At 45.7% G+C, this 27,616-nt stretch overlaps 1 protein-coding gene across 1 annotated transcript; it reads left to right on the top strand.

Annotated features, from left to right (window-relative positions):
* Positions 1-251: 251 nt before the first annotated feature.
* On the top strand, positions 252-27,128 carry bcl2b (BCL2 apoptosis regulator b). The gene is made up of 2 exons (XM_047589002.1): positions 252-1,384; positions 24,632-27,128. The coding sequence occupies exons 1-2, from the start codon at positions 836-838 to the stop codon at positions 24,767-24,769; spliced, it is 687 nt and encodes a 228-aa protein (XP_047444958.1). The 5' UTR covers positions 252-835; the 3' UTR covers positions 24,770-27,128.
* The last annotated feature ends 488 nt before the right edge of the window (positions 27,129-27,616 follow it).

Here is a 27,616-nt window from a genome sequence, read left to right on the forward strand (position 1 = left end):
CAGCCTCTCAGCGGGGCTGGGTGGGCCTGTGCTCCTCGTGAATGATCATATAAGACCTTTTCTTGCGCTCGTGTCAGTAACACAGCAAATAAAGACTGCGTCTGTTTATATTCTCCCGCTGCCCGCCGTAAAACATGCATTAAACGTGCAATCGTTAGGCCGCGATCTTTTAATGGTCGTGGCGCTCGTGTGCACGCTTGGAGCCTCTGAGCTGACGTCAGGAATACCTCACCGAGAGTACGGCCCACTTGAGGTGGGAAGGGAGCTGGATATGAGGAGTAATCGTGGAAGAGGATTCAGTCCGACCTTGTCTGGCTCGCAGTCCCGCGCCTGGCCGTGCGTAACGCTGCTAAAATAGTTGGCAGCGTCTAAAGCCCCCTTCAGGCGCGTACAACTTCTGGCTTTCATTCATATTTTTTTTTATTCGCAACACATCCACGCCTGGGTGATGTGCACAGGAATAGCGCAACATTATACTCCAACCTCTTCCGCATATTGGATTTCTATGCAAAGAGAGAAGGTCGCCAACGTCCGTCCAAGGATTCGGGAAATGAAGACTGCTGCTGACACGGACCCGGAATTTATGTTTTGACCTAAGTGTAAAGCGTTTCTTTTTTTCTTCATCTCTTTTTTCGTGTCCAGTTTTGTTCAGGGATTTTCTTCAGTTTAGGAAGTGTGTGCTCCCTGTGCGGAATCATTCGTTGCGTTGCCCGTATTTGAATATAACCCAGTTTTGGACGCGTCCGTGCAGAGCATTGTATAGCGCACACGTTCGGTCATGATGCATTTTATTTAGGACAACCTCTGAAGACGCGAAGTGCCAAATTAAGCCGGAATGGCGAACGAGTGTAATCGCAATATTGTGGAAAAGTATATCTGCCATAAACTCTCCAAACGCGGATACGTGTGGGGATTTGACGATGTCCGAGGTGAAGATGCTGCTAATAACGGGTTGGTAGTTGACCCTCCGCCGGGTTTGTCCCGCCGGTGCCGTGAAGCCAGCACCGGGCCTGACAGCGAGAGCAACCGCCACCTCTGCAGACGGCTCCCCCAGTCCGATCCGCACGCCGCCGTCCACAGAGTCCTGCGCGAGGCTGGAGACGAACTTGAAAGACTTTACCAGCTGGACTTCACGGAGATGTCGCGGCAGCTTTATCTCACCTCGGACACGGCGCAGCGGAGATTCGCCGAGGTGATAGACGAACTGTTCCGGGACGGTGTGAACTGGGGCCGGATTATTGCTTTCTTCGAGTTCGGGGGCACGGTGTGCGCAGAGTGCGCGGCCAAGGAGGAGATGACATCGCAGGTGAACAACATCGTGAAGTGGATGACGGAGTATTTAAATGGACCTCTTAACAGCTGGATACAAGATAACGGGGGATGGGTAGGTCTGATTCCGTGTAGTTGAGCGCTTTGCAGCTGTGTGCCACGGGGGCGCAAAAGTCCTCCTAAAGCTCTGATTTTATTCTCAGCCGATGTGCACAGGCTCGCGTGTGTGTTTGACATCAAAGTGTGCATTCTTATAAATCTGATATATCTCATCATCAAAACCACATGTGTAGTTGATCATTAATAAAAATCCTTCTCAAGATGTGCGATGACGCACGACAGCGCAGAAAGTTGATGGGCGGCGTTACTCGTGAGCTGCTCTGACTGGATGATGGTGTTGACTGTTAGACTTCCGTGTCCAATGACACACGTTTCAGTGCCACACCTCCCCACGCTGCTCTACATAAAACCCACCCTGTCAAGTGTACAGCCAGTGGCAGCCGCACAGCTGTCATGGAGAGCTGCAGTGTGATCCAAGGGGAAAGAAAATCTCATTAAAAAGTCTGCATATGTATGTGTCCTATTTCAGCGTCCACCTATATCTGAACCTTGTGCGGGGAAGTGGCTGAGTGCTCCTGTGTGTCCCGTTAGGTGCTAGCAGCAGGAAGTAGGACAGACACATGTCAGCAAACAGCAAACTATTGGATTAATGTGTTTAGGCCTCTGGGCATACCTGGACAGGTCTCAGCTTTCAGAGCCCCCTTTCTGCACATCTACATGACACATGAGCATCAGGTACTAACGAGGACGGGCACCCTTTGCCTTTCCATGAACACATTCAGGCAGAAATCTGAACGAATCATGTACCGTTGTATCACTTTCGACAACAACAACTCCCCCAACTCTCATGCAGCTTTTTGTTCCCAGCGTGCAGATACGCGCTCTTCGACGTTCATCGAGTTGGGGTTTTAATTAGCAGAGGTGCTGTTAATGAGAACACAGCGTTTGTGCTGCTTGGTTATCTTAGCTGGAAGGGCTCACAAACGGGGCGCGTGTTTGGATGGGGGGGGGGTCATCAATGATTCACATCGACTGTTTCATCTCAAAGGATGGGAACGTTTAACATTCCCCTTGAGTCTGCCTTGCTCCTGGAGGTGGCAGGTTGCGCCACATATCAAAGGCAGGCAACAGAGGGAGGGCCCCTCCAGGAGCACATAGTGCTAATCTGCAGCCACTGTGTTTAACATGCGGTCCTCTGTGCATCGGGCCTGGAACTCTTTTGTCTGCCTTTTTTTAAGACCTGTGCCTTGAAGCTGGCGCAGACTGGGCCGCAGAGATGCCTCTCTGGAGCCCGTGCCCACTGTACGATAATGTAGGTCATCGTAGTCTGTGTTTTACAGCTGGGTGGAGATGACTGTATCTCTGCATTCACCCAAGAGAGAGAGAGAGACAGAGACAGAGAGAGAGTGCGGTCCTTAAATCCGTGGATTATTTGAAAGCGCATGTTTGCAGTTTGGGTTGGTTTTTATCTCATGTTGAATCAAAAAGAATCCATGCAGATGATTTTTGGTTCAAATTGGGCTCCAAAAAAAACTGAATACAGCATATGTTATCATTGCATCGTGTGTGACACTGATAAATGGACACCGATGCATTACATTATGACCACCTTGCTTGTGTAGGTCTCCCATGTGTCAAAACAGTTGTGGCTCATCGGAGAATGGACATGGGTCTTCTGAGGGGAGTGGATCATCTCACAGACACTTGATCAGTTAGGGTCAGCACCTTGTACTGTTCCTAAACAGTCTGTGTGTGTGTGTTTGTGTGTGTCTGTGTCAGGCTGCATCCTGCCGGGGAGTGTCATTGCTGCATTGCTATGGGGTGGGGGTGCCTGGTCTGGTCTAGGTGGGTGGCACATGCGTAGCAGTAACATCCACATGAACACCAGGTCCAAAAGTTTCCCAGCAGGAACGCTGAATTGTCTCAAATTGTCAATGTTATTTACTTCTCCTGTCAGTGGTTTTAATGTTGTGGCTGATCGGCGTGTCTTCATTTGAATGGCAGGGGATTTCCTGAGGTGTGTGCTTCAGCTTTTTACATGACCTTTAATAAGCATTGTCTGTGCTCTCAGACATCTGGCTTCTCCGTTGGCACTGTCAATGTGGGCAGATTATGAAAATGTCATAAAAGTCACATTGTCATTCAGCATGTGATAATAATGTCATTAACCCACGTTGGCCCATAGGCTTTATTTTACATCAAAGAGTTTTGGACGTCCTTTCTTTTGTGTGCGTGCCAACTAAAAAAAAAAGAAAAGAATAACTATCTTTTTTAACTCCTTTTTTAACTGAATAACTATCATCAAATTATGTCAATTCTTCCATAATTGAGATTTGTTTTTCTTACTACTTGAAATACACAAAAGCCGAACACAGTTAGGTTATTTTTATTTTGATACGTGGAGTCTAGAAATCAGCCGGTCCATTTCTGAGGCGCATACCTGTCCTAAATATTCTGTTAATCTCATCCACCATCTGGTAAGTGGTGAATGAGGAGTCAGGATAAATCCGATTTTAGCTTCCAGTCATTGTTGATGAGCTTACACATCTTCCAGGCAGCGAAGACACAGACGCGGTTGAAAGCGTGTAAAAGGTTGTATTGGTCACTCTCCAACGTGTTACTGTGTAGAGGAGGTGAGTCTTGTGTTTTCCATCACTGTGAAAAACAAAGGTGGGGGCTAATCAACCTATTACTGACATTTGGACATGTGAGAGTGGCGTGGAAACAGTTATCAGCCATCCTCTGTTTCCTGTTGTTTTTGAGGCAATTTAAGGCCAAAACAGGAGTGACTAATCGTTGTTGAGTCTAGGCATCACGGGTGAGTCAAATATACGTTCAGCTAAACAAAACCTGCCCTCCAGAAGTGACAAAGCAGTTACTGTATTGGCAAAACCCAGCTGAGGGTGAAATGGCTCCAACTTCTGCAGTGATTGCTTCCCACACGACAGGATGCCGAACACGATCCTTTCATTGTCCCCAACATTCAACCGTTATGTGGACAGAAATTGCTCTCATCAGGGGACGATTGCGTTCGGGCTGCAGCCTCACCCACACGTGGCGCACCTGTGTTTATTTACAGGCGTTGGCAGTAAATACCAAGTGATTGGACAAAGTGGCAGACGGCATCCGCGTTCTGAAATTACATGCTTGACCTCGGTCGTTTGACAGGCTGAGGGGGCGGCGCCCGAGCGAAATGCCAAAATGTGCTCTGAGAGAAAAACAGCAGTTTCTAAACTAAAGGTTAACGGAGAAAGAGTTAAGATGTTGAAATTAAAGTCCTTGTTTTCTCCGGTGTTATTTTAAACCGGCCTGTTGGTCAATCTGGAGGATGGATTGCCATAAAAATGTTCTGGGTCCCCAAGGAGTGATCAATCAGGACCAAAGTTATCACTTATTCTAAGAAATCAGCACAAACATGTGTACATGGCTTCGATAATCGTATCCGTCTAATGGTGCCTCACCGGGAGGGTTATAACAGTTTCTTTTAGTAAAATATTGATCAGCCGATTCTTTTTTTTATTATTATTATTATTTAATCAAAGCAGTGTTCATTTCCAATATGAATGAATGCTTACCCACCAGCCCTTCAGTTTGCCTCAGGATGTATCTACAACTAAAGCCAAATCCACATAGAAACTCACTTCGCTCACCACCCATATCATCTCTTTGCTGTTGTCAGTGGTGAACTTTCCACTCCAAATGTTTCCAAGTGAAACAAGCACAAAAACATTCACTGACATTATGGATTGAAAAGAGCTGCCGCTCCATCTAGACTCAGAATCGGATCGGATCATGGTGAATTTGGTGACAGGAACCTGAGCCACGGATGGTGTTTCCTCACAGCAACATTTTTCAGGTCAAGGACCCCCAAACTGATGGAGAGATTAAGTAGGGACCCTCTATCTACTATATGTGTTCAATATTAATCTCAGCCTAGTGCTATTCATAAATATACATTATTAGTATCATTTTGCATTAAGCTATCCCTTATCCTTTTACGAAAAGATGTTGGATTCACGTTAATGTGTGTTTAAAGAAAATATACATATAAAAAATGTCCAATCAACCAAAGATTTTGCGACCCCCCCTGCAGTGCCTCCACGGACCCCCTAGGGGTCACAGACCCCCTATTGAAGACCTGTGCCTTGCAGCAAACATATGCATTTATGTCAATACCGTCGGATGTTGCCTCAATCGTGTTGCCTCAAAGCAAAGATTAGTTCCGCTTGGCACTCATCCACTTCAAGTCATTCTTTTCTGGCTGTCATCTCGCTTCCATTGTTTCATTGCAAACGGCTGCAAGCGTCTTCCTGTGTGCAAGACGTGAAGCACGGTGAACCCCACACCTGGTAAACACCGGCCTGTTAGCGTGCTGACATTAGCAATTAAAGCTGCTAGCAGGTCACTTGTTTTTTTGTAGTAAGATGAGAGGAAGGAGTTAAACCACATGAAAAGCTTTTTTGAAGTCTCCAGATGCTAAGATCAGGTGTCGGTGGAATGCTACTCGCTTGGTGGCCTATTTCTTTATTTTATCTGTGTGCAGCAGGTGTGTGCGTAGTGTGTGCGTGCGTGTGTTAGGAGTAGACAATGTGAGTTTGGGTTGGGTCCATCCTGTGGGGGATTCCCTGAGCACAATCTGCTCCTCAATGGGTGGGACCTGCATGTTGCTATGTTGCTATGGTGTAGTGGGGCTCTGGCTGCGCCCCCTTGTTGAGGCTGAGTGGATGTGGGACAGCGAGGAAGTCATTAATCTTCATATAGGTGACGTGTCGGTGGAGTAGAGAGAGAACGAAACCCAAACAAGCCGAATCACAAAGGAGGCACATGCAGCCGTTCAGGGGAGAGCAAAGAAATTCTCGATGAGATCTCACTTACATCCAATTTGCGTCTCGCAGATGCAAATTCCGTCTGTTTAACACAAGTCAGTACTAATCGGGGCAGCATTCAGGAAGCGATCTGGCCTGTGCTTCCTTTAGCTTTGAAGTCTACCCTTAACAAAAAAAAAAAAAAAGAGGTCTGTATTGACAGTGAAAGGAATGCTACGTGCTTTACGCTGCGATGATCTCTATAAGTCATGAAGAATCCATCCGTTCTGAGCTAGAAATCTTCCCCTTTTCACCCGTGCACGTTCACAGTCAGTTAATTTCTCGCTGTTTATCAGTCGGGTCTCGCAAATTAGAGAGTGGGACGAACCCTGCATTCTCGTTTCAAGCAATCAGGCAGAGGAATAAATGATTACTCATGCAAATAGCATTTAGGGATTTTCCCCTCCCACACATCCAATAACAGTATAATTTCACTGCCGGGGAAAAGCAAAGAAATGTCTGTAACTAAGGCTGGGTTTGGAGAAAGCTGATGCCGACTTTCAGCTCTGTAATGGAGACTGTACGCCACAAAAGAGCTTAATGTGGCGTGGGGCAGCCAAGATTTTCCCCTGCACTGTACCCCTTTTGCTGCACAGGCCTCAGTCGCTCACCATCTGCCACTGTGTTTACACCCATCAGCCCGGCAACTGTAATCTCAGAAACATTTCCTACAGACGCAGGCTGCTCCGGCCTCTTAAGTCTCCGAACAAGTCTGACAAGAAAGCTTTCTTCCAGTAGCAGGCCTGTGGAGATCTCTTGCCTCTGAGTTGCTCAAAGCACGGAGACCTTTGATCCAAATATTCAGTCTAGTGTGTGGAATACTTAAGAAAGCAGATTTAACCCTTTACTGCAGGGAGTGCAGGTTGTGTTACTGGAACGTGACTACTTCAGACAGCTTGGATGTTGAGGGTGTCTGAATCCAAGTAAGTTATTGTTAGCCACTGGTAATTATTTCTGGCTTTCACTTTAACTGATACAGAAACATTTTCACTGCAGATGTCCACGCTTGTGTCATTGGAGGTTTTAAATACTGAATGACATTTTTTTTAGACAGTCACTTAAAAACCTTTGTCACAACTCGATGCAGTGAAATAAATATTTTAAGATGCTATTCATCATTCAAACTATGAGTCATTTTCTCACAATAAAATTGAATCCTCAATCTCAGTTGAGTAAAACATAGGTCCGTGACCCCCTAGGGGGTCTGTGGAGGTACTGCAGGGGGTGGGGGGTTGCAAACCCTTTGGTTGATTGGATATTTTTTATATATTTTCTTTAATTTTCCCCCACAAATTTCTTTAAATGCATATTTTAGTAAAGGGATTAACAGAGGCAGAAGACGTCATCTTTCAGTCAGCACTTGACTCACTCAGCGATGCAGGAGCTGCCTCAGCACTGCACCATTTCACACAGAGCGTCACACTTGCACTCACACTTTGTTGAGTTTAATATAGAACACATATAGTAGGTAGGGGGGGTCCCTACTTAATCTCTCCACCAGTTCAAAGCTCCTTGGCCTGAAAAACGTTGAAGACCGCAGGTGTAAAATGTTGGTATGAAACCAACACAGCGACAACACTGAAGCGTCTTTGAACGATCACTTTAGACTTGCACCAAACATGAGCCAATCCCCTTACAGGCGGTCTAGACTGGTCATGGTCGAAATGGTCGTGGCAGCTTTGAGTGACAGGTGGGTGGTATTTCCTTTTGAAATATGCAACTGTGTGCTTGTTCTTTTCCGTCTATAAAGGTTAGTTTATGTTCTGCTTGTTTCACTTGGAAACATTTGGATTGGGTTTTATATTTGTCTGGACAGACAAAGCCTGGAACGTCCACTAGTGAAAGTGCAAAGAGATGAGTGAATTACTTTATGTGACTGGACTTTTAGTTGTAATTGCATGCTAGCATTGCTAACTTTTCTAATTGCCCCCATTCAAGTTGATTACTTTCTCATAAAACTCATCCATTCAAATTTTGTTATGGCGCTAGTTTGTGCGCAATTAAGGGCGTGGCTGCTTTGAGCTGCAGGTAGGTGCCATCACAGCTGATTACCTGCCTCAGCTCCTCTTAAGCTCCACCTCTTTGTCCATTTTTGGACTGGCCAGGAGTTAGGAAGGTTCAGGCAATGTGAAGATGGCGACAGCAAGAGACTCCACACTGAGCCCATAAACCACCTTCACTTTCATATAAAGTTCAAGTATGAAGATAGGGCAACACTCCAAAAAATGCTTTTTATCTTGATGTTTGGCATGATTTGGACGTTCAACCGCACGCTCTTGCTCCCCTGTCATGTTGACTCCGTCTTTATCATTCCAAGCATTTCTTAAACGTCTCAGAAACACAGACCTTTTTTTTTTCTTTTCTTGCCGTGTTTTTGGCAAACACCCAAACAACACAATTAGGACGAAAATAGCTGTTCTATTACATTTGCAGGGAAGTGTAATTCTGGTGCTTTGAAAGTGCTGCGGCTCTTTCCACGACCTCGCTCCTCCCCAGGGTCCCTCCACCCCATCCTGTGTGCTTATTTCTGGGCCTCCTCGGGAGAGCACGAGGAATGTCTGCTGGGGAACAGCGACTGTAAATAAATAATAGAGACGACCTGGGTTCGTCTCTCCGGAGTGGCCGGTGAAGGGTGTGGACGACTTCTGGTCTTCTGTTGGACAATCATGTCAGAGGGGGCTCGTATCATTCAGGAACACGTCGCGACACGATGACGTGTTGGTCTATTTTTACACATATGCTGTGAAATACGTACAGATTTGTATCTGTGAATTGTCGCATATGATGCATTTCCTTTTCTTACTTTTGTTGAGACAAGTAATCACCTCAACCTGCAGTTTTCTTGTTTCATGGGGGACACGTGTCTGAGCTGTTGGCTGTTATCCCGCCCTGAGCACACACGGATAAATAATATATGGAGCAGATATACTTGGACACTAAATGGATGCCCCTGTATCAGAACGCTCTAGGCTTGTTGGTGCCTTTATCAACTTTTCTCCCCTCATCCTCCTCCTCCATCTGCTTCCCTCTTAACCCACCACCTGAGACATATTCACTTACACGCGTCCACGTGCCCGATCCCTGCACAAACAACACACTAATACCCTGAGACCTGACTTACAGTGTCAGGTAACGTTCCAGATCCCTGAAAAATGCAGGGACACGTGAGAGGCCTCTAAATATAGATGCTCTGCCATCAGCGCTCCCGTGTGGTCTTTTAATCGCCGTGTTATACATAAATCCCTGCCCTGTTTGCTCCTCCGTTATCGTGGCGCTCACATCACCCACCCACCAACAAAGTGCATGGAAAAACAAAGTGTCCCACTGAATCATTTGAGATGGCAGATAAGAGAGTTTTCCACCTTTCCCGTCATGGAGGGAGCTGGATAATGAGGAGCCTACCGAGACGCTGGTTGACTTTGCCAGTAGGCACGCCTTCACCAGTGGTACAGCATATCAATATAGGGCAAGGTTAAATGGTTCCTCCCATTGTCTAGCCACTGTAGATATTTTTGGGACAAACCCCCAAAAGGCTTTTTTTAAAAAAAAAAAAAAGAAAGAAAAAAGATCTGATATTGTCAGTTAATTTCTAGAGCAACAATGGTCACTGGTGAAGTGCAGCTTGGAGGGTTTCGTAAATTGCTTTCTTGTTTACAAAGATGCAGCTTCTTGCTAGTGTAACACAAATAGCTGTTAAAGGGAACACTGATCACTATATTTTGTGCGCTGACCAAACATTTTCGTTCACCTCCATTTCAGTGGGATTGTGGCAGAAGAGCTCAGCAGCGGAGACAGTAAAGCACTAATTACAAACACTTTGAGGCCATGAAAATTGGTGTTTATACCTTTAGTAGACACAAAGTAAGTTTAGCTTCCATTTTGTTCTCATATTTCACTAGGGTTTCAGGTACGCAGACCGTTTTTTTAACATCTCCCCCACAGCTGTAGGTCACTGAAAACCGACCTTTTGGATAAAAATATTTAGAAAATGTCCCTTTATTTGCTATGTGTGCTCAAAGTGGTCACACTGGCACATCCATGCATTCATCCAGTGTCTTGTGTTTTGTATTTTGTGGACGACTTGCTCTACCTACTGAGCCTCGGACCTGAGTTCCAAAGAATGCTCCATTTTCTCTTTTGGCAAATATCTCCACAGTAGTGCTGATGCTAACCTTTGCTAGTGGGAGGTTTAAACATGTTTATGCTGATACCTTTGACAGGCATGGTGCAAAGGTTTTGGAATGTGGCAACGAAGCAAATAATTCAACCGATTCATCTAACACGGGGCCACAGAGTCAAGCTAACCATTCAAGCTCTCATTGGCCAACATGGCAACATGGCTAGCAACAGTGTGGCAATGGATTGTAGTGGGCAGGTACCAAGTTGGACCAATCTCCACACAGAGACAACGTGATTGAGCAACAGATGAGGCTGGCTGACGTGTGGTGTGAACAGTTAACCTAGACGTTTACCGCAAACACCGGTTGCAGCGTTGTCCTTAGTTTCTCTTCAATTACAGAGCTGGGATGGAAATGGAAAGAGGAGCTAACTAAATCCAATGTTTTTATTGCTAATATTATCCCAGAAACATTTGGGATTGGGGAAAGAGAGGGTGACCTTAGCAACCAGAGGCTGGAAGTCAGCTACAAAGCGACTATTGAGCTTAAAATTGCTTTATATGTGGACCGGGAGTAGGAGTTACATCACCACAGGCTATTTTGGCTTTTGATGGTTTCAACTGTACTTAACTACATTTTCATTTGAACTGTAAGAGGACATCCACTCACGATGCTGGAAAAAATCAAAAATCCCAAGCTATCTGATAAGCTAGCTGCTAGATTTGTTGGTCACCTGTTTTGTGGTTTAAAAAAAATCGTTGTTGACACAGCCATGTGGAATTGAACTGCAATCAAACAGAGTGGAGATGGGTAATGAATCTCAGCGTAGCTTATTGGGAAAATATATTTCTTTTGTGATTTGGCTGAACTGACACTTTAAGGTTTATAGTGTTAATATACACACTCACACAGGGGCAGGCAAACACAGAAGCGGATGTACTAGAGCAAGTCAATTATTTGCTGTCCACAAAATGGCTGTGTACACACTCACGTGCGCATGCATACACACATATAGTGTGGCGCATCAGCGTGTACACATAGAAGCGGATGTGGTAGTGTGAATCAATAATGCTGTGTTGTCACAGGGTGACATGTGAGCCATGGCAGGGAGCAGATGGCCCCGGGGTGCCTTGCTTCCTGTTAGCCATGCCATTCAGACTCAGTACACACACACACACAAACACACACACACTTCTGTCATCTCTACTGGGATCTCCTGGTGCAACTAGCCACAGCACTGGCCATTAACAAACAGCATGCAGTTACAGGCTCGTCTCTGAAATGCTGAGTACGTGCCCTCCCAAAAATGACAACAGCCAGATATTGGTAAATAGATTTCTGTGCCTCACCCGTGGAGGTCTGCAGTAAATAATTCTCGCTGCCCCCTCCCCGATGTGATTTTTGGGCAGCGGAGCACATAGCCCACAGGAAATTTGATCTGTTTCAGTCGACGGCGAGTGAGGTCAGCCATTGCTCGGATATCACTTTGACTCTGTTGCATTGATTGAGTGTTTCCGATGGTTTGTGTTGGTATCTCGGAGCGACGACTCAATTAACGTAAGGGAACGCGTGGCTGTAAATGTCAGGTAGTATATGCACGGGGTTTATTTGAATTCATCTGGAAGGAAAACAGTGTCTCTGTGGAACGATGTTTTAGTGTGTGTGTGTGTGTGTGTGTGTGTGTGTGTGTGTGTGTGTGTGTGCAGGAACCAGGAGGTTTCAATCCCAGCAAAGCTCACACAGCACCACCCTGTTAGCAGTCACCTTTGATGGCGACTGATTACGTTTGAAGTGCAGAGAAAACGATACGCCTCTGATGTTTGGGATAAGAAGGCAAGGCTTCGCCAAGGGAGCATTGTTCTTCTGCTACGTAGTGTTTTAGGTTCACAGATCTCCTTACCATCCTGAACTCCTCACATCTCAAACCAACAACCGCATTCTGTCAGCGCGCAGCAGCCGGCGCTTTAACATTTAACCCCTCGCTGTTTTTGAGAATATTACAAGCGCACGCTGGCGGGGGACAAAGCAGGTACTTCCAGGGCGTTATATTACAGCAGTTTCACAGAGTCTACTCTGAAGGCTTTAATTGGTTGTTGGTCTGTCATTGCGCCTTCAAATAATGACTGATACTTCAAAGAAAACAGGAGGAATTGAAAACAGCAAGACTGACAGTGATTCCTTTTGTTCCGAGGTATTTTATTTAATATTTTTTTAGTATATTTTTGACAGGACTTGTGCTTAAGTTCTAAGGATTCAGTCGTCTTGTGGCTTGTGTCAGAGCAATTTTATTTTATTTTATTTTTTTTATGTTACCCGGATTCAGTTATGTCAGGCGCCATTTTGCTTTATAGGGGACTTTTAACTCATGTCTAGACGAGGCTCGTGTCGTCAAATCTAACCAGCAGAGGTTTAATCAACTCTGCAAATTGACTCACTAGAAAGGGCTTGATTTATCTTTCAAATTTTACGAAGCTCTGCGGTTGGGGCGCTTTAAAAAAAAAAAAATGTGTGCCTCTCTGATTTTAATCAGACGAATTGAAGCGTAACAGACTTTAGATTGTTCCATATTACCAGCTTTGCCAACTCATTTCCTGATACCACCCAGACCTATCAAGGCTAACAGCCAGACTCCCCTGACCTTCAGTGTTTCCAGATTGAAAATGAAATGAGTCCTGCACTCCAGGGAGAACAGGAGGTTAAAAGTATTCCTGGGTGAGTTGGCCGGACTTCAGAAGGTGCCTTTGATCAGAAGGTGAGGCTAACAGGGTTGTGGCGGAGGAGGAGAAGTGGAAGGACGAGCAACAAGTGGAGGCTTATAAAGCTATAAACAGGCAATCCTGTCCTTCTTTTCCGCGACGTGTGCTGCAGACTGGTCCAGACTGACAGGCCGGGGAAATGTATGCATGGTTGGCATGGAGTAAAATCAGGACATTGGGGTTAAAAAAGAAAAAAAAAAAAGTGAAGTGCTGCTAACAGAAATGATGGTTTCGATCTTCTTGGTGCTGTTTTAGCAGAAAGTAGATCATCTGAATTTATGGAGCAAACTTTGTGTAAAGCTGCTTGTTAAAATCATCTGACTCAACAATCATCTGATCCTCAGCTGATCCATCTGCTGACTAGAAAACAACGGAGACATCCGCATGGCCGTTACATAGCACAAAATAAAAATAAACAGGAGCATTTAGAACGTAGGCTGCCATGTGTACGCGTACGTTTCCACTTCCCCTGTGATTTGAAATCTTTTGCAGCAGCATCGAGGCCACATTAGGCAGTCGCTGAATGTCACCAATGACATTTTCCATGGATTATTCCTCAGAGGAGCCCTCTATTATGGAACTGACATGTGCCTCATTAGCTTTCTGCACATTTTCGCACCAGACTTCCATTGTCACAACTTATTGTCATTCATCAGGTAGGCTGTGCTTGTTTCCCTTTAGTCTTTGCACACAGACAGGGAAGGTCACAGCTCTCAGCGAGCTCCACATAGTTCAAACAATCAGGCTTTTTTTAAAAAAAAAAAAAAAAAAGCTTGCTGCTCCACAAGGTCACATGGAAGCGAAGGAAGGACAAAACGACCAGGAGACGAAGGAAGGTCCATCCCTGCTCACAGATGCTAGGTTACGTTTTAATTGTTATTTTTTTTCCTCTCCGGGACAGGACAGTTCTTTTATTACATAATGTGTCTGTGTCATGTAGCTGTGTTTTCTTGCAGTCGACTTGGTTATCTCAAGGCTCATTCCTTCTCATATCAGGCCTCTCGAGCACACACTGTGCGGTTGTTTGTTTCCACACATCAATGCATTCCTCTCATTCCTCTCCCCCCTCCCCGGCCTGGATGAAAATCAGCTGGTTGCCTTAGAGAGGTCAATGAACTTTTCCCCAGTATTCCCGGCCTGAAAAGAAAGAGGCAGACAGAGAGACGGGGGGAGCGAGGTGGTGGTGGTGGGGGGGAATAGCGGAGTTCATTCGGAGATTACTTTCTTTTTTAAAAAGCTGACGGGAAAACGGCGTGATGTTAGCTGCGGTTATGTGCTCGGATTTCTCCGTCGGAAGTCGAAGTTGTGTAAGAGTGCTTATTGCTTCCCTTTAGATGACCTCATGGTCCATGCAAGACGGAGAAGTTTGGTCACGCATGTTGCAACTTCTGTCTTCGGTCTGTGGGAAAGAGGCCTTCCTTACCGTATTAAGTTTTGTTTTGAAACTTTAAAAAAAAGGGAAAAAAAGAAAAAAAAATCCCGTCATGCACATGCAGTAATCCGATCTTTTATTGAAGTAAAAACCGCTGGAGAAAGGCTTCCCTGCAAGTGAACATTTTGAATTCGAAAACCCCATTTAAAGGAAGAGGTAGAACAATTTGGCGCGTGGCACATTCTCTGGATGGTTTCAGGTCTCTAAAACAACGCTGCTAATAAAGACTGGAGGCGTTTTCTAATTTATTCATGAGTAATTAGTGATGTAGATAACTTCTAAATCTAGCATGTTTCCAGGTGCACAAAGTCGCCCTGTTGCTTTCCATCGCTGGTGCCTCCTGTGTGACTTTGTTAAAAGTTTTCTCCGCTCCACTTCAAAGCTGTTCCTGAGGGAGTTGCTCCTCGAGCAGATGATTGTCTTTCCCCCCGACATTATCGGACATCTGAGATCCTCAATCTGCCGCGCTCTGCCCTCCTCACAGCATGCCCTGTCCCAGACTGTGGCCTCTCTCATTTACATGGGTACACGGAGAACGCGGCTGAACCTGAAACCCGGCCCCCGCGCGCTCTAATCACGTAAACCGCTCCGATATCTTGTTGCCAAAAAACACCAACGAGCTTTCATTCAGCGGCTGACTTTACAAGATGCCTCCTGTATGAAAGCGGAGACAGCGGGAGGCGCTGGGCGTCTCGCTTTGATGTTCCTATACTCCTCTGACATGTTTAATTCGCTATTAGATGATATTACACTTGCTTGGCAGCGTTTCCTGAATTACAGGAGCAACTTGGGAGGGCATCAAAGACGGAAAAAAAAAAAAAAAAAAAGAAGTCAACTTTCCCGCTTTTGAACATAACATAAAACTTTTCCTTTTGTTCCGCTTTCTCTTAGACTCGGGGCGAAGATTTAGGAGACACTTAACGGTTCCAAACAAATAGAAATCTCTTAGTTACAGTGTCTAACCAACTGTAGCTCCCTCCCCTGCTGCTGCTCCCCCTCTCTTTCTCCACGGTATTAGTGTGACTACATGTTTGGCTTGCCTCTGGTCCTTCCTTAGTTACCCGCACAGACTCTGTGATTTAACCATACTTGGCTCTACCACAGAGAAGCCATAGTCTCAGACCAGACGGTGATGTCATTCCTGCAGCGTCTGGCACAGGAAGTGACTTAACTGTTGAGATCCCGCACAAAGACATTCAGTGCTATATCGCTGTACGTCTGAAAAGCCCCTTTCAGAACATTGTGTAACTCGGTTACATCAGGGCCCGCATGACACACAAAAACCACAGCACCGACAGGCAAATACGTAATTTTCCAAAAAAAAAAATAGAACAATCGGCCACCACATGTGCTGCAGAGGACGAAGGCCCTGCTGCAGATGGTGTTCCCACACTTCTCATTCACTGCTCCACATACAGAAGCCGTTTTTGGCCCAGATCAGCTGCTCTATTTTAGGAGCTGCCTGTTGAGATTGTTGTTGTGTGGTCTCAAGGTCTTAAGGGGTCAGCGGATCTGACTTTTAAGGCTCGAGGCAGCGTGCCGCCCCTGTCACAGGAAATGAGCCTCTCCCGTGGACTGTGTTTGTTACAGGAGAAGCAACAGGCCACCAGGGAATCTGCCGGTTCCCACGGTCTCTATCAGAGGTTTCTATCTGGACCAATCAGCCAGTGCACTTCAGCCACAGGGGCTCTCACACGCTCTTGTTTTTTTTTTGCCAAAACGAGAGGTGCTCCAGTTCCTGTTCACAGCCTCCCCAATCAGGTTCAGAGCTGATAGGGCGCTTTGAAATGTAAAACTTTTACCCCGTCGTCTAATCATTCACTTAAACTTATCGCGCCCTTTTTTGTCCGCGTGACAAGTTTTAAATCGAACTTTCGCTCACAAAAGAGGCCCTTCACATTTCTGAGTGCACAGTTTGGATAAATCAACCCAGATTCACAAGCTTATCTCTGGGAAAAAAACAAAAACACAAAAAAGCATCACAGCTCGCAGGCTTTCTCTCTAAGCTTACATGGACTTCTGAAGCCGCAAAGACGTCAGTGGATCTGCTGATGTTCGGCCTCTTTTGAGCTCTTAGACAGCCAAGTATCAGACATCCTGTCTTTACTGGAAAGCCACTCAGGTTTAAAGCACTCCAAGCACACCGGCCTCCTCCTCCTCCTCCTCCTCCTCCTCCTCCTCCTCGTGTGCACGATGACTCAGCGGCCTCCGTTTCCATTCTCTGTGCTCATCTCACGCGTCATCCATGGCATTTTGAACGCGCCCGGCAGCGGAGATGAGAGTTTGTTTTATTAGATTGGGAAGCCCTTAACCAGTGGCTCAGATGGAGCCTCGCGATATTTATAGCCGCGCAGCAGTTGATCCGCTTCTGTCCGGCAACGGCCCTGCGACTTCCTCCTCCGCGGGGCCGGATGACCTCCATGCAGACATCCCTCAGACGGCCCTCTTTTAGCTGCACCGTGCCTGTCTGAGGGAGCCAACAGGAGTAGCTGCTGCTGCTGCTGTTCAGGTCGACATAGGTTTCAAGGTCAGAATCAGGAGAAGAAGAATTAAAAAAATCCCACTGACTGAGCTGCGGAGGTTTATTGTGGCGCACGGAGGATTGTCTTTCCTTTTGCTTTGATGTCTCTTTGCTCTGCACGCAGGAGTGACTGATTGTGTACGATACACTTTGAGGTTAAGCATGCGGAGGTGTCAGGAGATGAAGCACGGGGAGATGCGGTGATGGGAGAGCCGGCACAGTTTGCATCCGAGCCTTCAATCCTCTGAGCCTGCGAGGTTGCTCAGCCCTTCATTTCACGCTGGATCAAAGCACTTTAGTAAAAATCAATAGGCTCAACAGGAATAAAGGAGCACGTAACTGCTCAGTCAATGCGAATATATCAGTAAAGTTTATCAGTTTAAAATCAGTCCTTTTATTCTGCTTACACACTCATTAGATTGGCCCCCTCCTCGCACACGGAGTAGGGTTTACCTGAGTATTGCACATCTGCAGAGAAACCACAAGTCTCATGTGTAAAGTTATAGCCCTGGTTTATCTGGCGAGTTTAGACAATGAATAATGGAGACAATAAAAAAAAAGAGAAAAAAAGTGGTGTCACGAGGAGCGTGGGTGATTTACCACCGATCACATTTCATGTTCCAGTGGAGGAGGCTCGCTCCCACGGGGGAGCGACATGTTTTGTAAACACACCAGTGCAGCCGCTGACGCAAATTTGAATATTTATGAGCCTTTTAGCGTAGCATCCGACGTCAAAACTGTTTCTCCCACTTACGGGTCTGAAGCATGAAACCAGAGTTTGACGTGAAGCTCAAGTGGAAGCAAATTAACGAGGTTTCCCGTTTCCTTTGTCTCATGTCGGGATCTCTTTTTATCAGAGGAGGGTTATTCTATAGTCGATGTTTAGAGAGATGTTAATGCGCCTGGCATTTTGAAAGGATGTTGAAATCCCGTCTAACTTTTCAGAGCTCCTTGTGGAAACCGTTTGTGCTTAGGCGACTGTTTCCCACCGCAATAAATATTCAGTTTGGTGTGATGCCACTGTATCGGCTGAAAAAAAGCGTTTTGTTTGGAAACAGCAGGACTGCCTTTGTCTATATTATCTGTAAATGTAGAATTTAAGAGAAAGATGTGTTCTTTTTCTTTTATATCCTCTAGCATGAAACTAATTATTGGTCTACCGATTGTGTCTGGGACCTGAGTGCCAACAGTCCAGTTAAACATGATCATTAATCTGCTAAGTTAAAGCCGCTGGTGGCAGCCGCTAATAAGAAAAGCATCTGAACCGCTCACACGTCGATACTGCAAATCATTCCCGGCTACGTTTTGCATTGTTTCTGATAATCAGCTCGCCAATTAGGTGCCTGTCCCCAGTTTCTGCGTTCTACAAAGCGCTGTTGTTTTTTCCGTCTAGCTCGGGTGCAGCATATTTGTGCGCCTTCCCGTCCCAGCTTGTCATCGCTCGGCTGTGACGCCGTTGTTTCCAAGTATTGCAGTATTGTCACAGAGCAGTGAAGGGCTCAGTGTCCTCAGCTCCGAGCTGTTTGCTGCTGCCGCTGCTGCTGCTGACACAGGGGGATTCACTGGGTAATGAGTGTTGCAACAAACTCCTCCGTCATCTCATTTTTGCCAGGGCCGGTCGATGGATGACTCTCCGGGGACACGATCGAACCCGACCTTGCTGCCGGGAGAGCTGGCCGTCCTGTCACGTCCCATGTGTGGCGAGCGTTGTTTTTCTGTCCGTGTATCCGTTCACACAAGGAGCGCTATTATGCAAACGTGGAGTACAGAGAGATATAAGTGCATGTTTTGATCAAAACAGATCAATTACAAGGACAGCAATGCCGTCCTTGCATTTTTCTTATCCCCCATAATTCCCCCTTGGCTCCTGAAATGGGAGTTTTGTTTGACTTTAATTAGCCACGGAGAAGTCTGCGAGAAGCTCATTAGAGAATCAGAGAGGGGTGGCAGGAGCAGCGTATGCAATGAGTACGCTACTATGTGAATGCTTAGGAAATAAACAGAGCGTGGGTAGAAGCGCAGTTCAGAGGTGAATATAGCAAAGCGAAGCCACAACGGGCACTTTAATTACAAGTTGAACTTTAACCCACATCCCTTTCTCTCAGTCGCAGCCTGCCCGCAATTACCCATAGAAACGTCCCAAAACAGAGATAGCTGCCTAATCTTTTTTTTTTTTTCCCCAGTTTTGACACAGTGCTTGCTCGGGGTTTTTAACGGAGCTAGCCGAGCGAAAAAGATGACTCATTATCTTCTGCAGAAGCGGTGGGATCATTCCCAAAAGTGAGGACAGGGGAGGGAGGGAAGGAGGGAGGGGGATACCCAAAGGAACAGGCAAATGTTTGGTATTTCCTGTTGCACATAAGATACCGTAAGGCCTTTTACAGAGGAGGACAGCAGAGTGAAATCTCTTTGTGTCTACGGGCAAATACCCACACGTGTAAATCATGTGGAAAAACAAATTTAGAGGTCGAGGACAGGCTCTCTCCTGCTGGTGGGAAAAGCAAATCATGTGTGAGGCTTCCAGCCTGCGTAACCATGACACTCAGACGGCGAGCTGCCGCCCCATGGTATGGGATCTTCTCAAGCCCTCGCTCTCAAGGCCGTGCGCGTCTCTCTGAGGGATTCCTGCTTGGAGCACAAATGAAGTGTGTAAACCTGCTAAGGTGTTTTATCGTTGAGCCTCTGTAGGCTTGCCGTGACCTTTCAAAAGCCATTGAACCAAGAACTGAATACTGTAGAGAACTGCAGTCTGGACTCTATATCCCAGACGCACACCTGCTGCTGATTGCAGATGGCTTTGCCGCAGGGCAAATATGAGCCCTCTCTTTGTCCTTTCCTGTCCCCGTCAACTTTCAGCGTCCTTCCAGCTGCTTAGCGTTGTTCCCTTCAAAGTTCCCGTGAATTCAGCGGGAGGAGGGGGGAAGAAAAAGAGAGGAAAGGGGCTTGTTTTTCACACTGCTCACATGGCCGAGGCAGCACTGCTTCCTAACGTGTGGGTGAAAAAGTTCCAGGAGCTGAAGTGGAACATGCCTCAGTCTCATGATATCCACCTGACATCCCTCCCCCTCCCTCCCCCGCCCTCCCCCTCCGCCCCCTCCGTCTCGGCTTCCCAGCTCTCCCCTGAGTCAGTCTGGAGTTATTAGCATGCGCGCCCTTGTGGGATTCTTTTAAACATCCATCACAGCTCCTATGAAGCTCTTACCGTAATTGGCCCACTTTTGTTTCAGACTTAAATAGATGATAATCTACGGTGACCGTCTGGGATGTATGAAGGGCACACATCATGAGTTGGCCGTTTTGTCGAGCCCTGCTAGCGGTCAGTCACATGCACTTGCTGCTGGGGCCAGTGGAAGGTTTGATTTATCGCCTCAGCAAACTGTTATTTTCCAGGAGTAGGTGGAAAAATGTTTTTAAAAAAAAGATGACAGCAGTGTTTTTGCCAACTAACGCTTTTCCCTCAGCTGAAGGTCTGACTGGAGAGATTGTTCTCTCGTTAATACCTGAGTCCAGGAGAGGAAGTGTGTCAACGCTCCAAGACGGAGCTTGTTCAGAGACCTCGGAAACAATGCCACCTGACATTTTGATTTCCGCGCTAGCAGCCTGGCACGAGGGGTGTGATGCTGGTTGGCTTCGGTTAGGAGTGAAATGCATCAGAAAACATCAGACAGACAGACACAGCAGATGGGTTTTTAGTTTATCCTGTGAGGTCAACATTTACCGGAAGTACTGACACAACATGAGTTTGCAGTTCCTTCTGGATGAATACTCAGTGTCATCTCCAAGCTTCTAAATCTGAATCCATAATAAACTGTAGTAAATTCTGCAGCAAAATGTCTTCACAACACTGAAATGTACTAGCTATATTTTACTGACGTTGAATGTCCAGTGTCTAACATGATGCACATTATAGGTGGTTAGCATCGTCATCGAGACCAATGCCATTTTGCTCACGCTAATGTGCAGTGGTTAGCTTTTAGCTCAAAGCTGAGCGGAGTCGGGAATGTTACCGTAGAGCTTAGGTCTTCAAAAGGGGGTCCGCAACCCCTAGGGGGTTGTTATTGCAGGGGGGTCACAAAATCTTTGGTTGATTAGACATTTGTTATATATATATGTATATATACATATATATATATATATATATATATTAAGTCTAATATATTTTATTAAAGGGATCAGGGATAGCTTAATATTGAATGCACAATGATAATAATAATGTATATTTATAAATGGCACTAAGCCAAGTTTAATATAGAACACATTTAGTAGGTAGGGCGTCCCATCAGTTTTTGGGGTCCTTGGTCTGAAAAACGTTGAAGATCTCTGTCGTAGAGAATGCTGAAGCTAAATGATTAGCATGCTAGCAATTCAGTAACTTAATGCAGGGAATGCAGAAGAACAACATACCAAGCTTCCAGTCAAAAGTGGCAGGGTAGCATCAGCCACAACCAGCGGACCCACGGCTGCTAGCAGTTTTCTAAAAAGTGAGGAACTTAACGTAGGAAATGCATAACAGGCCAGTGGGACTATCAACATTTTACTCAAAAATATAAAAATACAAAACAATTATGCAACTCAGTCTAAATGACCGTATATGAACACCAGAAACAAACTCTCATGACCTCCGGCATTTCTGAAAAGGTCAGCAAACACCTCACAACTCGTGAAGCTTTGGAAAATTTGAGGTTGCGAATGCCACAAGATGTTGATGTTGGTGCGGCAACTCAACCCCATGTAAAGGTTATTAGTACGGTCTGACTTCACACGCTCGCCTTTGTCCTGGATGATTAAAAAAAAAAAAACAACACACACAAACAAAAAAAAAACGCTCAGCTGCAACAAAGCAAATGCCATGTGGTTACCAATACTGCAGGCTGATTTAAGAGCGCAGTGTGTTTTGACACCAGAGGGCCTAAACTGGGAAGAAACTGCTGATCCTTCCTCCCCTGTGTCACCAGCCCCCAGCCTCAGGAATGCCACAGGACGGGAAGGGAAACAGGAAATGCTTTTGTCTCCCCGCAGTTCTTCAGAATGAATGTCTCCTCTTTTAATCCTTTATGGGGTTTTTTGGTTTGATAAAAGGAAACGGTGTATTAAAATGAAAAAGAAATAAAGAAAGAAAAGAGTATCATGAATCAGTTTTACTTCTCAGCCGAATAAAACATCCCATAGATGTGACACATAATACATAATTAGTGCAGGTAAATGAACTTAAACAGACCCAAACAGAGTGGTAATAGATTTTCACGGGAACTGACGCGGCAACGCTGAAGTCAGTCGAACCTAACAATTCAGCATTGTTCAGAGAAAGGTCGGATTACAGCTACACAGAGACTTCAAACGGGCTCACATGTTCAGTTTCACTTTGCAGCAGCCTCTAATGTGGTCAGCCTCATGACAAAAGAAAAACTATTCAATTGGGAGACGTATTTAATGTACTGGTGTAGTATTGTTCAACATAATGTGTGTGTGTGTGTGTGTGTTGGGGGCGGAGAGGGGGGGCTTAGCACCATTACTTCCTGTCCAGCTGTTCCTGCTGTCACTGCTTGTGAGCAGATGTCTGCATTTCCTCATGTGAGACATGCAGCCATGGTATTTGCTCCGCAGATGCTCCTTATGTACACTCGCTCCACACACACTCTCTAAGTTTAAAAGTGCTCTTCCGTACCTCTTTTTTTTTTTTTTTTTCACGCTCTGTACACTTTAGTGCTGCAACGCTCATCTACAGACTAAAAGGAAACACCACAGTCTGTCGGGCTCTTTAGGTGATTCCCGTGTTTGATGAGCGTGTGTGTGTGTGCGCGTGTGTGTGTTTCCGCATGAAGAGCGTCTGACTTTTGTGCGTGGGTGGCTGTGAGAGCTAATGGATCTGTCTGTGGCACGGGTGCGATAACGCGCTTTTTCCACCCATACATTTGGTGTTAGTCAAGGGATTTACATTTTAAAGGGTCAGTTCACCCACACTCGGGTTATCTCTGCTTGTACCGAGTCGTGCAGGTGGTTTGGGATTTTTTTCCTGGCTTTACTTGTGAGATTTCTTCTCTGTTCAAGGGAAGGGAAGAATCTGTGATCTCTGTGATTACTTGTGATTACACTTGACGATCAACAGACATTTTCTAGACTATCCGAAATGCACTAGCCATGTTGTGATACTAGAAACATACAGTGTGTTGTATTTGTGCACTGAGCTTTTTCACTGCACCCTTCACTGCAATCTTATCATATAATATGAAGATCTTTTTTGAATATGGCTCAAATTCTTTTACATGTCCTAGATATTCAGTCCAAATGTTAAGAAAACGTTCTTCTTCTTCTTCTTTTTTTGTCCAAAGGACTAAAACAACTATTCTAGTGGTGACTGGATTCAAATCAAAATCAAATGATTGGATTTGTCTTCAAAATATTATATAATATACCACACATTCATAAATTGTTGCAGTTGGCCCAGATCCGGCAGCCATGATGAAATCTCATACGCTATGTAGCAATATCCTCATTTAAGCTTCAGACAGCAGGAAAACCCTGCCCCAAAAACTACATTTCCTCCCTTAAATTTTCATTTGTTTTTCCTGAAAACTATCTCCTAAGGTCGAGCCTGAGAACCCAACTGAGCATGTGCAAAGTGAGCGTCTTGTCTGCGCTCGGATCTCCTGGAGTGTTTCAAAGTATCCAGAATGCAATTAGTGATTAGATTTTAAAATCAGATCACTGCAAATTAAGTTCTGTGCTCGTCCACTGCAGTGAATGGAGCGACATAACAAATGAACTGTCCTCCTGTGTTCGGATGCCACTGGAGAACGAAAGGAACGTTTAAAGGAGAAATGTTTTAATTAGCATCAACAAATCTCATGAAATTATCGAATACAACTATAGGCAGTTTAGGCTTCTGCGTCAATTCATCACCGCAGTTACGGCGACAACCCAGAAACCTAATTAGAGCTTAATCAGAGCCAGATGTGCGCAGACTGGAAGAGCTGTGATTGGTCCGCTTGGTTATAGCGTGTTTCCCCTTTAGTATTTCCGGCTGCTTCTCCACCTCCACACTATTCAAATTGATTGTTTTGGATCAATAAAGATGCACAGAGGAAAAGGTTAACTGAGTAGGTTCAGAGACACAAATGTTTGTGTGACATCTGAAATTTTGGCAAAAAGTTTCAGTCGCCATTGTTGAAAGTGAAGCAGGAAGTCACAGCGCCCACTAGCGTTCGGGTGGTATCATTATGGAAGGAGCCAGACTGAGGCGCGCACACAGGTATAAATGGCAGTACCCTAAACGAGCCTTTAGTATTGCCTCTGTAGCCACACTGACGAGTGGTTGCACTGGCCTTGTTGGGCGTTGAACTGGAGTCAAACTCAGCTCTGCTGTAGAAAATACACAAATCACTAAAATGTGCGTCAATCCAGTGCTTAGAAGCAATATTTACTTTCTGTTTGAGTAGTGTTTGCTAAAAGGCTGCTCCGTCCCTTCATTAAAATGGATGTATATGTTTGTAGCTGTATTTGAAAGGCTTATATCTTGAGTAGGAGCAAATGTAATGATTTAATCCAGTAACTGTGCATACGTTTTTTTTTTTTGGATGCCTAATAAACTCTGTTTTCTCTCCTCCTTTCAGGACGCCTTCATTGAGCTGTACGACAGACAGAGGGAATCCGTCTTCAGCTGCTCCTGGTCCTCCATCAAGACCGTGTTCGGCCTGGCCGCGCTCGGGGCCGCCAGCCTCACCATCGGAGCGTACCTCACGCAGAAGTGAACACAGGGCCCTCCTCCTGTGTCGGCTCGACTCCGTTTCTCGACATCCTCCTCCTCTTCCTCGCGCCTCTCCTCGTTTCCCTCTTTTAAAGAACGCCCCTGACCCCTCAGAGACAACCTTCAAGACTGCTCTGAATCTGGCTCTCTTCAAAGCCTCTCCTTCGCCTTCTCCCACCCCACCCCCCCACCACCCCACCCCACCCCATTCATGTCAAAACAGACACGTATAAAGACAAGTGAAGGAACCAGAGGCGCGCCGAGCAAAGGGGCGTCTGGAAAGGAGGCGTCTTAGATGTAATCGCACTAAGCTGAGGAGAAACGAGGAGGAATTAGTGGCATGCTTCTTTTCGTTTTCTTTCTTTTTTTCTTTTTTTTTGCCTGCTTCTATACTAGATATAGCATGAACGTCGAGTGTTAGTGTAGACCTTGCATGTGTGGGACCTCTGTCTGGAGGCATTGATGGCGGGGGCGAGAGGACGCCGCCGCCTGAGAGGAGCGGCCCCCTGCTTGTTAGGGTGAAGGACCGCGTTTGAACTGTGGACTCCAGTTACTCCATCACCCGGTCCTTCAAAGGACTTCCTCCACAGAACAGCTGCTCAGAATGTATAATGGAAACAGCTCGCTGCAACCAGCGCATCGTGTGTCTATTGCTTTCGCACCATTATGCGGCGTGGGGCCCCCCCGGGCCCGAGACGATGGGCTCATCTCAAGCTGAGTTTTTTTTTTTTTTTTTTTTTGTGGAGTTTTGCAAAGCAAACTGAGTGGTCTGCACGCAAAAGATTATTCTGAGAGGAGCGTGGAGCGCAGCACAACAGAACGAGGTGAAACAAACTGCATTTCGCATTTCAAGGAGGTAGGCCTCTGCCGCGTGAACAGTAAGTCCGAGGGGGCAAAGTAACTCCTCAAGCAAATTGTGTACGTGATCACCCCGTGGCTAAATTATTCCCTGTTAAAGTAAATCCTTCTCTATTAGCGCGCTCTAAAAGCTACCAGTTTATTTTCTACCTCTCTTGCACCTTTTTCCCCCTCACCGCTGCTGCCGCCCCTCCTCTCCACTGAGTCCACTGAATCGTTTGGGCTCGCCCAGGTTTCAGAGCTGAAGCTGTCGACGGGGTCAAACAGACGCTCGGTAATCGACAAAAGACGGTTGTTGTTGACGTGGGCTCAGGCGAACTTGCTCGGGCCGCAGATGACCGAGTGGAAACTACGGCAGCAGTGTTTCAGCTCGGGACTCGAGCCAGCCGGCCGGTCCCCGTGTGCTGGAACCTGAGCTGTCCCTTCTCTCGGGCCTGCAGATGCATCCAGTCATCGATTTTCTTCCTCTCAGCCTGTTTTATTGATGTTTGTCTTGTGTTGCAGTCAGATCGAATCATTGTGGCAACGCTCCTCGCAGGCTCCGAAATATTTCATTGTACAGCATTTTTTTTTTTGGAAAAGTGATTTTCTTTCTTTTTTTTTAAATCTCCAACTTCTTTGTTGCGCGGATGAAAGATCTTAAACATATTTATAACAGTACAGGCGCCAGGAGATGAGAACTAACAACAAAGAGGTTGCATTTTCTATTTATGCAGAGGTACCAGATCACAGATTTTACTTCTTTCCTTCTTTTTTTTTTCTTTCTATAAAATCACACTGTAACTACATTTGTTTTTCCCGGCTGCTATCATAACAAGAAAAAGAAATTTCTTTTTTTGTTTTGTCTGTGTCGTATTAATACTGGCTTAAGGCTGCTATACGGTCGATTTTTAAACTTTTACTCACAGCTTAAACTGCCACAACTCTACAGTTTAGTCCTTAGAGAGCTGGAAACCAAAGTTAACCCGTATTAATCTTTAATTTAAAGTAGCTCGACGAGAACACGCCGCGTGGCTTCAGTTCACTGAGCGTCTGTCCGGTGAGGTCTGCTGGTGATCTCTCCGCGGAGGGTTTGTCTAGTGTTACTGTACTATATCAGCTTGTCAACGTTGTGCTCCGATGATGACTCTATCTGTAAGAGGTTGACCTGGCAGACCCAAAACCTTTATTAAAAAAAGAAAAGGAAAAAAAAAACACCCAGTTCTCATCACAGCAGCTTAAGGTGTGTGGTGTATCCCAGTGAAGTGTATGTAAGAAGCAGATGGTGATTCGTAAGCAGGAGTAGGAACAGTTTAACAGCAATATACTGTAATTTTTTTTTTTTTTTAATATATATATTATCTGTTCATATATGAATGTATGGTTGCTGTACTGTTTAGGTCTATAATCACAATCTTGTAGCACTTAAAAAAAGTGAATTGTGTCTTGTTTACTGCTATATCCACGATAAGCTAGCGGGATCATATTGTTCCTAATAAATCAGATTTCTCAGCAGTCCAAATTCATGCTGTGTTTGCTTCTTCGTCTTCTTTTTTTTGTGTGTGTGTGTGTTTTATTGATTCGCTGCTTCAAGCTTGTCAGCGAGGCTAAAAGAGAATAAGAGATGCTTAGGTGCAGGCGAGTGAACCTCTTTTGATTATCTGTTATCTATCACAGATTTCTTCTTCTATCTATCTTCTTCTGTGTGTGTGTGTGTGTTTGAGGCTGCTTGTGGTAACGCGACAGTCTCCTTGTGAAAGGCCCCGTGCAGAAAGAGGGCGAGCCGCACCCCGTCAGACTTCAAAGCTGTCCCCAAACCCTACACTTGTCAGGCTCCCTCCTCGGGCTCCGTGCGCTGCTAAACACGAGCGCAAAAACCCACTCAAATGCCCTGCGGCCAGGTTTTTGTACGACTCCCTCCCCCGTCCCCCCGCTTCTCCTCCACCTCCCGCCTCTGTTCTGATCACACTTGTCTTCAAAGGCCGCAGCACTCCCCGGCTGCTCGGTGGAATTT

Source organism: Mugil cephalus, chromosome 7, assembly GCF_022458985.1.
Source record: "Mugil cephalus isolate CIBA_MC_2020 chromosome 7, CIBA_Mcephalus_1.1, whole genome shotgun sequence".
In the NCBI taxonomy this organism is placed as follows: Eukaryota; Metazoa; Chordata; class Actinopteri; order Mugiliformes; family Mugilidae; genus Mugil; species Mugil cephalus.